At 39.7% G+C, this 13,498-nt stretch overlaps 1 protein-coding gene across 6 annotated transcripts in view; it reads left to right on the top strand.

Annotated features, from left to right (window-relative positions):
• Positions 1–13,498, top strand: part of LOC124714763 (leupaxin) — a 496,191-nt gene that overhangs the window by 478,676 nt on the left and 4,017 nt on the right. For 5 of the 6 annotated variants that reach the window (XM_047243050.1, XM_047243049.1, XM_047243051.1 and 2 more), the window contains exons 3-8: positions 7,183–7,354; positions 7,513–7,633; positions 7,918–8,065; positions 8,920–9,189; positions 9,286–9,459; positions 9,559–9,789. In XM_047243050.1, the coding sequence (XP_047099006.1) occupies positions 7,183–7,354; positions 7,513–7,633; positions 7,918–8,065; positions 8,920–9,189; positions 9,286–9,459; positions 9,559–9,789 (1,116 nt within the window). Of the gene's footprint in view, positions 1–7,182; positions 7,355–7,512; positions 7,634–7,917; positions 8,066–8,919; positions 9,190–9,285; positions 9,460–9,558; positions 9,790–10,056; positions 10,249–13,498 lie in introns of those variants that run through there. The other variant, XM_047243052.1, reaches the window with a different exon arrangement.

Genomic DNA, 13,498 nt, shown 5'->3' with positions numbered 1-13,498 from the left:
TACTATCCGACCGTCGTGGTGACACGTGCTACGGCACTTACCTGTCCGTGACGGTATTGTCTTCGCACTGGCTGTGTCGAGGACAAGACATTTTTAGCTGTGTGCGGAGCCGCAGTGGCCGGCGTGTGTCCGTTAGGCTTGTTGCGCTGTCAGCCGCGGTCCAGAAAACTGTAGCTACGGCGAGGAGGCGGCGTCGGCGGCGGCGCCGGCCAGTTCTTGGCGTCGGCCCTGGAGGGGCCGCTGACATTATGCAACGGGCGGGCGGCCGGCCGGCCGGCGCGGAAGACGCGCTGCAGCGCCGGTACTGTTACACAGGCCGCGCCGGCGGCTGGCGCGACGCCCGGCAGACGCAAATAGAGCGCGGGGGCGACCGCTCCAGCCGCGGGCCCGACTCACGCCCCACACTCGTCCGCCGCGTGTTTTAACTTTTTGTAAAAACAATGAAAGGAAAACATTTATCGTGAACAAATCGTTCTATTATTCCTCAAAATATACTAACGAGAATGGAAAGTGTTACATCACGAGCACCAGTCCAGTATGTATCACACATATTGGAGGGACACCAACAGATTGCTCTCATTAAAAGTGTATAACTTCCATCTAGATAGTTGATAAACGCAATACTTCATTACAGCCGGCCGGGGTGGCCGAGTGGTTCTAGGCGCTACAGCGTGGAACTGCGCGACCGCTACGGTCGCAGGTTCGAATCCTTCCTCGGGCATGGATGTGTGTGATGTCCGTAAGTTTGTTGGGTTTAAGTAGTTCTAAGTTCTAGGGGACTGATGACCTCAGAAGCTAAGTCCCATAGTGCTCAGGGCCATTTGAACCTCATTACAGTGAGGTGACGAAAGACATGGGATACCTCCTAATACGATTCAGACCTCCTTTAGCCTAGAGCAGTGCAGCAACGCAACGTGGCATAGACTCGAAAAGTCGTTGGAAGTTCCCTTCAGAAATATTGAGCCGAGCTTCCTCTCTAGTCGTCCACAATTGTGGAAGTGCCGCCGGTGCATGATTTTGTACACGAACTGACCTCTCGATTATGTTCCAAAAATGTTCGATGGGATTCATGTCGGGAAATCTGGGCGGCCATATCATTTGCTCGAACTGTCAAAATGTTCTTATTCCTCGGGAACATGAAGTCCGTGAATGGCTGCAAATGGTGTCCAAGCAGCCGAACATAAACACTACCAATCAATGACCGGTTCAGTTGGACCAGAAGACCCAGTACATTCAATGTAAACATAGCTCACAGCATTATGGAGCCACCACTAGCTTGCACAATGACTTGTTGACATCTTGGGTCCATGGCTTCGTCAGATATGCGCCATTCTTAATCTCTACCATTGGCTTTTACCAACTGAAATCGGGACTCCTCTGACTAGGCTACAGTTTGGAACTCGAGAGATGTTTTCGCCCACGGTATCCTGAAAAATCAGCGGTGGCGGAACATGCTTTAGAAAACGGACACCGTATTGCATTTTTTTAAAATCTTTATTCATCAAAACCAATATCATACAACATAACCCACCACCTAAAAACATTAGTGGGTCGAAATTACATACAAGGTTACATTTCAGCAGCATTTACCAAAACTCTATTTTCTATTATTAGTATCAACTACAGGATAGGAAGTTAGTTCTATGGGTATCTAAATGATCTACTGTTAGTGTACCATGCTATCTACTCAATCCTACTCTACTAACAATTGCATCCTGCAGCGTTACAGGTGTGCCAGTAAGAAGATATAAACCTACTATCTCATGGCCATGTCCACCGAGCTAATCTCAGTGTGCGTGCCCCTAGCAGTGGCCTGGCCTTAACGCAAATCGCTGCAGGTCTTTAAAAAGTATCCTACTAACTATTTCCTACAGGTAATTCTAGCTACTGGGTCTTAATCAGTGTGCATTGTCTATCATCGGTGTGTTCGCACCCTCCCCCTAGTCCTGGATGCGTCGGATCCCGATCGTCACGGCGGTCGGCCAGTACGCATCCTGGCAGAATGGGATGGTGCGTGATGTCACATATTGATTCTCTAACTACTCAGTCTCCCTACGATATTCTCTTAGGACCTTGGCGGATACCTCGCTGGCCAATTTATCAATGATGGTTGTGGTGTCACCGCCAGACACCACACTTGCTAGGTGGTAGCCTTTAAATCGGCCGCGGTCCGGTAGTATACGTCGGACCCGCGTGTCGCCACTGTCAGTGATTGCAGACCGAGCGCCGCCACACGGATGGTCTAGAGAGACGTCCTAGCACTCGCCCCAGTTGTACAGCCGACTTTGCTAGCGATGGTTCACTGACAAATTACGCTCTCATTTGCCGAGACGATAGTTAGCATAGCCTTCAACTACGTCATTTGCTACGACCTAGCAAGGCGCCATTATCATTTGCTATTTATCTTGTGATGCATGTACCGTCAGACCGATGTTCACCAATTATGGATTAAAGTTAAGTATCCGACAGCTACGTACTTTATTTGCTACACTCAAATCCTATAACTGTTCCAGACCTCACGCCAGCCTGCGTGAGCTTAAACACGTGCCTTTCGGCTTCACCTCCTAGTGGCTTGGCTGTCTTGCCAAGTCACAACAATAGTGAAGGTGATTGGGTCGCTAATAAGGTGAAAGGTGCCTGTATTTGGCAATGAATTTCTTAACTCAGCGGCAATTCATTGCCAAATACAGACACCTTTCACCGTATTCACCGTATTGCATTTGCCGAGACATCTGTTATTACGCGGGCAGTGTTATAAAAGAAGCGATCGAGTTAAAAATTTCTGGCAACACCCTCAATAAAGACGGCGGCCTGCAGCTAAGCACAGCTTGGAACCCGGCCATCGGAAGGTTGAAGCGGGCACGGCAAGTGCGCAATGAAAACATTACCACATATGGCGCTGGAGCGAGCACCAGTGACGTCACTGAAGACAGCGCAACTATATAAGGGCAGCAGCAGCAGCAGCAGCAGCAGCATCAATCATTTGACAGTCACCACTTGACAATGGCCGAGGAGAACTCGGCCGATAACTCGTGGATTTTAAACCACTGGACACGCCTAGAAGCCCGAGAAAATTCCAATAGTGTTTAAAGTCCAAACGATAACAGTCAGCAGCCCCGAAGAGGCACTGAAGATGATGTCCTGTTAGCACAGGCACTTGCGGCGGTCGTCTGCTGCTGTAGACCATTATCGCCACATTTCGCCACACTGTCCTAACGGATACATTCGACATCCGTTCCAAATTGATTTCAGCAGTTATTTCACGCAGTGTTGCTTGTCTGTTAGCACTGACAACTCTACACAAATGCCACTGCTATCGGTCGTTAAGTGAAGACTGTCAGCCACTGCGTTGTTCGTGGCGAGCGAGAGGTGATGCTTGAAATGTGGTATTCTCGGCACACTCTTGACACTGTGGATCTTGGAATATTTTATTCCCTAACCATTTCCGAAATGGAATGTTCCATGCATCTAATTCCAACCATCGTTCTGTATTCAGAGTCTATTAACTCCCATAATCACGTCAGAAACCATTTCACATGGAGTACCTGATTAACAATGCCAGCTCCACTAATTCTCTGCCCTTCTATACCTTTTGTATGCGATACTACCGCCATCTGTGTATGTGCATATCGTTGTCCCATGAAGTTTGTCACCTCAGTTCACCATAACGGAAATGAAAGCGTTACACCATGAAGCACCAATATGCTGCAGACAAAAACTGCTTTCTCTCATTAAAACTCTTGTAACTTCTATCATGACTGGAGATAAATGCAACACCAGACTAACAGCTGTCGTATTGGTGGCTCTGAGACCGACTGAGGTGCTACATTGGTTAGTGTTCTGGACCTGCATTCGGGAGAATGACAGTTCAAATCTGTATATAAGCCTCCTGATTTAGATTTTCTGTGATTTCCCTGTGCTACTGAAAGTGAAAGCCAGGACGGTTCCTTTGAAAGGGCGCGGCCAGTTTCCTTCCCATTCCTCAGAATCAGCCCGAGCTTGTGCTCTGTCCCTAATGACCTCGACGTCGACGGAACATTAAACCCTAATCTTTCTTCCTACCTTCAGGGCCAGAGTTCCATAAGCTGATAAAAACAGAATTATATTTCAGTGCAATGCAGATATTTCAGGAAACAAGCTCGAAAAATGTGCTATTTAAACGAGGGTGTTCATATTATTAATAAAGTTATGCTCTGGGTTGTTATATGGTATCAGTGATTTTAAAATTACGGTTCACCACTCGTATTTAGATTTTATGCAGTTTCCACGAATTATTTCATACAAATTATGGACGACTGACTGAAAAGGCCGTGGCCACTCCTTCCCCATCTTTCTCCAACTGAACTAGTTCTCTATCTCTAGTGATAACAGCGCTGAAAACTCCCTGAAGTAAAGTCACATGGCATTGTCGACCGGGAGATCACAAAGAGTAGGTTCATCCACCTAATTGGAATTGTTATGTTTCATGCACAATGACACCTTTCCATAGCAGAGTTGAGAGTTGAGTGTTTTAACTGTATCTGGTAAGTTAGGTGATTGTAATGAGTAGATGTAGAGTGTTCTCATGTTTGTGCTAGATGATGATAATGAAGATGGTCATGATGATGCTGATGATAACAAGTACAAGAACGAAGATGATGGACAGATCACTGTTGACAGTGTCAGGTGCCCTCACTTCATGAGAGGATGCAAAGAGTTTAGGAATTTAATCCAGGGCATTGGTGCAAAGACCAATGATCAGGGACTTTACGCCACACCCCTCCTCCCCTTTGCCATAAGGCAAAGGGAAAGCAGCCAAAAGTACATGGCATACCCAGACAGCTACCCATCAAAGTACACCTGACATTGCTTAGCTTATGTGCTCTGGTGAGTACACAGTGAGGCAAGGTCAGTGTCATGAAATGACACTAAACTCTAACCATCCTTACTATTTATATAGGAGATGCACTTTGAAAAGAAAAGACCAGAAGATGCAGATAAAAATTTATTATGAGCTCCACAACCATTTTTTCTCAAAGTTGGTATTATTTTCCAGGCTCTTTTTGTACCATGTAACAAACTTTTTTGACTCCCTGCTTGAGACACATCACCTTTCATTTCAATCACTCTGAAACTGAAGTTCCCAGCACTTTACTACTGTTCAGACTGTAAGAAACCAAGTGTGAAATGTAACATCTTCATAAGCTACATCTACTGCAACTGTCTACATACTGTGACAGAATTAATAGCAGTACAACATGTAGATGATGTTACTCCAGTCATAGAAACCATTGGGAAATAATGTGTATGTGCACATCCATATGTCTGTTTTTCCTCTAACTTAATTTTTATTGCTCATGTGCAGTGTTTATGTTGTTACAAGAAATATCAATTCAATTCAGTCTCTTAATTCACCCATTTACAACTTACATTTCACGGATGTAGCCAATTCGTAGCCAGTGGTTTACCCTCCACTAAAGTTAACAAGAGCAGTTTTTTTGCTTAAAGTATAATCTCTCCTCTGTAGTGCTCACTATCTGAGTCTGTTGCATCATTCTTATCATGTAAGATTTCTAACAGACTCCACACTACACAGTAATGCAACTGAAAAGAATTTTGCACTTCATATGAAACTGATATATTTCAGAACTGTCATAATGAATCATGGTATTTTATGCTTTTCTCACTACATGATTAATGTCTCTCTCCCCCCCCCCCCTTCTTGTATTGCTTTGAATGGTTATTCCAAACTAAATGATGGACTTTGGAAATGGCATTGTTGTGGTATATTTAAGTGGTGTTGCCTGTCAACAGTTTTACAATACAAATCACGCAACCTGTTGAGTTCATTATATGTTTCTAGGGCCCTGACTTGAAGCGCATTGATGCATGAAACTGTGCCACTCTGGAAGTCTTCCATCAAGTGGCATATCTGTGCCATATTCCATTTAGATTTATTTTGTTTCTTAAATACTGGAGTACATGAAGACCATTTCTGTTTGTTGATGAACAAGCTGCACAAATGGCATCAGAGACTGAAGAGTACAAAGCGTAGTGACAGAGCATCTTGGTCATAGTCACAGGCATACTGTTGTGTTCCAGTCAGTGCTATGCACAGGCAGTCCTGCAGCACTTTACATGCATCTATTGAAAACAATGAGTACGTACTTCTGAATTGCATGGTCCATTCCACCTGTAACTGGTAGACACCTTAGAAGTTTAACCATTACTGCTGGTACTTATAAAGCTATGTGATGAGAGTTTTCTGTTGATACTTGCAGCCATAAGTGTTTAACTCGTGAAATTAATTTTTTTCATTGTTGCTGTCACACTAAACGTATAGTATAGCAGATTATAGCTGCAGAATTAAGAGAATTTATACATTTATATTGGTTTAGTGACTCAGTGGTGAAGTGCCAGAACAGAAATCCAATGGTTTGGGTTTGATCTGTGGTCAATTCTAGGATTTTTATCCATCACTTTTCACTTCTTTCACCTCTACCAATGTTTGTTGATATGAAAACAGCTGAGTTGCACCATAGTTTGGAGTCCACAAGAGAATGTTAGGTTCCCATGTAACAGGCTGGGTATATCAGCACAGAGGTCAGAGGAAGGTAAAGAGGTACCACCTCCCAACAGTACTATGCCTAGTAAAACACTGTGACATTCAAAACAATCTTGGATTAATGACTGCTTTATTTTATTCTTACACCAGTCTCCATAGTGTCTTAAGTCTTTCAAGGCAGGAAATGCAGAAAATTTATCTAAGACAATGGCTGAAGTTTCAAAAATTATCTATCAAATAAATGTGGTACTGTAGAGTATATGTTCAGTCGGAGTGCACACCAGAACATTTACTCATTATTGTTATTTTTCATGATTTGAGTTTTGTGTTTGATGTATGGTTATTGAATTAACATAGAAATGCCCACATGATGGAATAAAGACAGGAAAATGTGATGAAGGAAAAGTTACTCACTTAATTTTCGTCTGTAGTAGTTATCGTTGTGACAAATAGTTATGAAATCATTGCTTACAAGCATATGCATTTTTGTGCACATGATTCATCTTATGAGTTTAAGATTAGGTTGAAAATATGATTACTAGATTTTGAAAGCAAGTGGATAAGATTTGGATCAGTGTAATCTCAGCATACTATACAATTTTATGCAAATAGTTATCATAATTTTTTCTTCTTTACAGCCGACATATCAGAATCAGCGACTGATTAATGATTCTGTAATGACCAGTAAGACAGCCTATCAACAAAGCACTCCTGCAAAAATGCCATCACTGAATAACAATCTTTCTGAACTGGACACACTGCTTCAAGATTTGAGCAATGCTCATTATTCAAGCTACACTGAAAGAAGAGGTAAGCAACATTTGTGTACCATTCTCCTATTGTTCTACATATGGTGGAAGATTTGTGCCTTGTCAAGGTATGATAACATATTGAATATAATTAAATTTGTGACTTCTGAAAGATTATTAGAAGAATAATTAAACTTCTTTAAAATTTGTGCTTTCTAGATATGAGCACAGTAAATGGTTCAACAACACCAACTGGACGACCTTCAAGCTCACAAGAAACTAGAGTCAGACCATCAGTTGATAGCCTACTTGATGAACTAAATACTGTAGTCCCAAATGGGTATGTCAGAACAAAAAATATTGTGTATTTGTATACACAGTTGCATTAATATGAATAACGAGAATAGAAGACTGGTTGGAATACAACTAAGTTAGCAAAATAACTGTAATTAATGATGCTATATCTTACTTGAACATTTTGCAAAGACTGCTGTTATTTTTCGTTTTGGGAGTGTCCCATATTCTAACTGTATTAAGTTTAATCTGCTCTGTTTCACAGAAAAAAGAATTAGAATATTAAATGTTGTAGAAAAAAAGATGATTTTCACTTGTGTTTCTTTTTAGTGATGTAAATGACACACATCAGCAGACAAGTTCTACGATAGTTCGGGAAGTCAGGACAGATATCGACTATCCGAAGACATCTAGTGCTGGTGCATCTGCTGCCACAAAAGAATTAGATATACTGATGGCATCATTGGCAGATTTCAAGGTGAACTATTAAACTTATATTTCCATTTTTACATTTGTCATAATTGGTAGAAATTATGTCAATTATTGTCATTGTGAATTAATTATCTCAACATAGAGTCAGACACACACTGTAAAATCATAAGTCTTCACATTACATTAATTAAATCAATAATGCTTCTTTATGTTGTTCATTGAGGCTGAGTTGTCTAATCAGTGTGTCTCTTAAGTTGTGAAATTCAATCATCTCAAATTTTACAACAACTTTAGTTACTGTAAAGTACTGATTAATGTACTGTGTTTATTAATTTTGCAGCTATCAGAGACCTGTGTGACCTCCTTTACACATATGCACAGTTTCTTGTGGGTGTGAGCGTATCCATTCTTGGCTCATGTTGTTGCTGAAAGCTAGAAATAGTTTGAAGCATGGGTGGGGCTGGGAGGGTAGGGAGGGGGTGCCATATGGTGAGGGGAAGAGGGAGAGGAGGAGAAGTGAGGCACGAGCTCAAGCCCTCAGCTCTGCTCCAGTGTTCAGTCCACTCCCAACGAGCAACCTTCTCAGGTCTCTCTCTTGTGGCATCTTCCTAGCATGTAGCTTTCAGATATTACAGAAAGTTGTAGCTGCTTTTCACAGATGAAATTCATTTAACTTCAGTCTTTGCTGTTTCCCAGGAATTCCGCAGTGCCTTGCAAATGAATTGTTGCTACTTTTTTTATTATTTTATATAAATGAAATCTGTTCAAATTAGTTAGAAAGTTCAGTTCAGCCTAATTATGAGTGTGGCTGTCTTTCTCTGTAATATGTGTAACACTAGTAGCTTAACTAGAAATTACTTTATCAGATGGGTAATTCATTTCATTAAATATCTTCCACAGATCAATGCCAGCACACATCAGCATCAGACAGTAACTGATTCACCATACGCCAAACCAAACAAAGCTACAAAAAGTTCTCCAGGACCCCAAGCTTCTCCCCAGATTCATACCCAGCAGCTGACATCGTCTTCTGCCACAACTGTTAGTAGCTCCAAACAGAATCAACTTGATTCTATGCTTGGAAACCTTCAGGCAGACATGAGCCGTCAGGGGGTCAACACGACTCAAAAGGGATGTTGCAGTGCTTGTGATAAACCTATTGTTGGACAGGTATGTCCCTAAATTTTTGCTCTGTGGACTACTATTTTGCGATTAAAGAAAATCCTGTGTATGTTGTTATGTTATGCTACATGCTATATTTTTCAGGTTATCACTGCTCTTGGTAAGACATGGCATCCAGAGCACTTTACCTGTACACACTGTAACCAAGAACTTGGAACACGGAACTTTTTTGAAAGAGACGGTCATCCTTATTGTGAACCTGACTATCACAATCTCTTTTCACCTCGTTGTGCTTACTGTAACGGCCCAATTCTTGATGTAAGTATTACTGAATCAGTCTCATTATAGTTAGTTGAGTGTAAAGGGTGCAATATTCAGAAAAGGAAGAATTTGATATATATGTAATCCTTATTCCAGAAATGTGTAACTGCATTGGAGAAAACATGGCACACTGAACATTTCTTTTGTGCTCAGTGTGGGAAACAGTTTGGTGAGGAGGGATTTCATGAACGTGATGGAAAGCCTTACTGTCGCGATGACTACTTTGATATGTTTGCACCAAAGTGCGGTGGCTGCAATCGCCCAATCATGGAAAATTATATCTCAGCTTTGAACAGTCAGTGGCATTCTGACTGTTTTGTTTGCCGGGTAAGATAGTGTCCTGTATAAAAATATTTCATTCTTTAATTCTTTGTCAGTAGCTCTATTGTTCCTGTAATCCATAAATCAAAATGACATTTATTTAACAGCTTTGTTTAGCTTGAAAATACTCATAATTATTATTTGTACCTTTCACAGCTTTTCATTTTCTCATTTTCTTTAGCGCACTTGAATGGCAAGGAAAACTTGCAGTGCATGCACATTAAATGTAAATTTTGTATCTTCTTTTTCATGTGTCTTTCTATTGATGCTTAGGATTGCAAGAAGCCAGTTACTGGTAAATCTTTCTATGCAATGGAAGGAAAACCTGTCTGTCCCAAATGTGTTGGCGTTGAAGATGATGGAAATGAGGAAGATGACGAAGAAGACTAAATGTCATACCCATATGAAGTGCCATTCTTGCCCCCCATCTTATTTGAAACCAATAAAAAGTTAAATAAAGTGAAATATCCCATTTCCTTTCTACATTTTGTGTACTATAAAAGAAGATATATTGACACACAACAATTCCCGTTACTCCACACACAAATCATTTGATTACCACTCTGTCATCTCACTTTCCATATAGAATGCAGCATTTTTTTTCTTTTAGTGAAAGGCACCTAGTATCCCTATTATCTCTTATCCTGAGTTTTATGTTGTAGTTACTTACACAGATATCATGTATTTGTATGAAACAAAATGAAATAAAACAAAAGAAAAGAAAAGAAAAAAATAAATAGAATTTAAAAAGAAAATAAACACAAAATAAAAACCAAAAATAAACAAAACAAATTCAAGAAAGTCTTATGGCTAGCATGTGCGTGTACAAGTTATTTGTTACACGGCCATGTGCCACACGCATGTTACCTAATTTCATGTGTATTATCATTCCTTTTATTGATTTATTACTTAATTAGCAACTCATGTAATGGCATGTGCTATGCATGTTACTGTTTACAAGGAAAAAATTCTATTCAGTACATACCGTAGCTCTGACCAACAAGCAAACAAAAACTTATCTTCAGATGCATGCAGTGGTTTTTATCTGTTTTGGGGGTACTATAATAGGTCACGAAAGACAAACATTCCTCTTTGTGTATATGGTAACATTAGTTGCGGACATGCCCTTGTAAGAACTGATTAAGCACTATATTTCAAGGCTGCATATAATCTCATAATCTTCTGTGTCACTAAATTGTTTTCAGTTTTGACATCTATACAGTGATTAAAATTTATAAAACAAAAGGAAAATGATTTTTACCTTAAAATATCGTAACATATGTTGAGATTTTGCTCAGGGAATATTAGGCATTGTACTATGGATTTAAGTAACAGAAAATATCAATGTCTTATTCAGCAACTTGTTGTATACAAAACATGATATTTATATTCATCCTGTGAGCTCCAGTTGCTTTATGGCAAACGATTATGAAACTATTAGACTGTATAAGAGGAAGGATTCAGTTAATGATAATTCTGTATTTAGCAACAAACTTGACAGAAATGCTAAGGTTATCATTATTTTACAAGTAGTCAGTTTTTAATCTTCATTGAACTGAAAATTTTAAAACTTTGATTACATTTCTTTTGTTGCCAAGATAGAAATTTTGTTGTTTGGTGTTGTAAATTCCGCATGTTCAAGAAAGACCACCCAGACTTGAACAATAAATAAAATGAGGAATACTGCATCCAAAACAACAGTTACTGAGTTTTTCTCTCCTATCTCCTTGTTTCTCCTCTCTTTACTATTTGTGAAATGTTTAATTGAAGCATTTTGTCTCTTTGAATGTCACTTGAGTAAACCACATGATTCTTTTGCTGTCCAGCTGAAGTCTACATAAAAATATGATAATGTATCTTCTGCCAGTCTTTAATGTAATTCATCAGAGTTTTCACTAAAAATTGAGAATGAAAATGAATTGTTGTATATGTGCAAGCATTGCCACAACTTGCATTCTCTGTAATGAATCTGCAACTCTACTATTTCAGCTTACTGAAAGATGGACTGTGAAATTATTGTAATGGTTTGAGAATTTTCTGAAACAGTGTGCTGTCTGTTGCTGCATGAGAGAGTCCATGTTGAAATATTATGAACAGATTTATAAATAGTAAAGATGAATGTCTTCTATATATTTTATGCCTCTAAACTTCTTTATAATGTCAGAGAAAAAGGAGGGAGAAAAATTAGAGGTGCAGTACTCCACACTTCCATAACAGTTTCATGTGTCAATCTAATACAAAGTATTAATTATGAGACAGTCTGTTAGTAAATTTACTACATTTGGAAACACGTTTTTACACACTTAAAAGATAATTCTGGTCCTCATAACTGATGATGTGCTAAAGTTATAATACAGGTAACCATGGAAGAGTTCTGTAAATTTTTGTTGTGATTTCCTGTCAGAAAGATCACAATTCATAGTAATTGACAGAAAGTTATGGAGTAAAACAGAAATGATATATGGCATTTCCTAAGGAAGTGTTTTAGGCCCTCTGCTGTTCCTGATGTACATAACTGACATAGCAGACAATCTGAGCATCCCTCTTAGTGTGTTCGCGGATGATGTAGTAAAGTCATCCGAAGACCGAAACCAATCACAAAATGATTAATACAAGATATCTATATGGTGTAAAAAGTGGCAACTAGCCCTAAATAATGAAATCTGTGAGGTCATCCACAAGAATACTAAAAGGAATATATTAAATTTTGGTTTCGTGATAAATCGTACAAACCTAAAGGCTGCCAATTCAACTAAATACCTAGGAATTACAATTATGAACTACTTAAATTAGAACAATCACATAGATAGTGTTGAGGGAAGGTAAACCAAAGACACTGTTCTATTTATGGAACACATAGAAGGCACAACAGGCCTATTAAAGAGACTGCCTTCACCATGCTTGTCCATCCTCTGCTAGAGAGTTGCCATGCAGTATGGGGTCCATACCAGACTGGATTGACAGAGGGCATCGAAGAAATTCAGAGAGGGCAGCTCATTTTGTATTATTGCGAAATAGGAGAGAAGGTGTCAAGGATATGAAATGTGAGTTGGCAATCATTAGAATAAAGGCCTTTCTCATTCTGGGATCTTTTCATGAAATTTCAATCACCAACATTCTTCTCTGAATGTGAAAATATTTTGTTGACACCCACTTACGTAAGGAGAAATGATTATTGTAATCAAATAAGAGAAACTGGAGCTCACATGGAGAGATTTTAGTGTTTGTTTTTCCCATGCACTGTCAGAGAATGGAGCGCTAGAGAAACAGTGTCAAAGTGGTCCAGCAAACCCTCCGCTGGGTTCTTAAGTGTGAATTGCAGGTAGTCATGTAGATGTAGAGGTAGATGCAAATGTTTGAGACAAGATGTTAACCCACCATGCAGACTTACATTTTGGTAATTAATAGTTGCAGTGTTTTTGTCTGATAAATGCACTGAATTCTAGACTATTGTTAGTATGTCTTGTGGGATTTGTAAATGGTGATGTAATGGTAGTGTCATTTATACTGATGCTGCAGTGTGGTGTTATGAAATTTTTATGCTAATCTGTATTTGATATTTCACAATAGTGTGCACTGTGTATATCAAGTAACAGTGTTAGATGGAAATTCTAGTGGGTTAAATATGCTGTAACCTCAAAACTTTGTTGGTTGTCACTCACTGCGTTGAGGAATGTTTGGACGTAGCTATATGCTAATATAAACAGATGTTAGA

This window comes from Schistocerca piceifrons, chromosome 1, assembly GCF_021461385.2.
Source record: "Schistocerca piceifrons isolate TAMUIC-IGC-003096 chromosome 1, iqSchPice1.1, whole genome shotgun sequence".
Lineage (NCBI taxonomy): Eukaryota > Metazoa > Arthropoda > Insecta > Orthoptera > Acrididae > Schistocerca > Schistocerca piceifrons.
The sequence above is the reverse complement of the archived record's forward strand: the minus strand, read 5'-3'. Positions and strand labels throughout refer to the sequence as shown.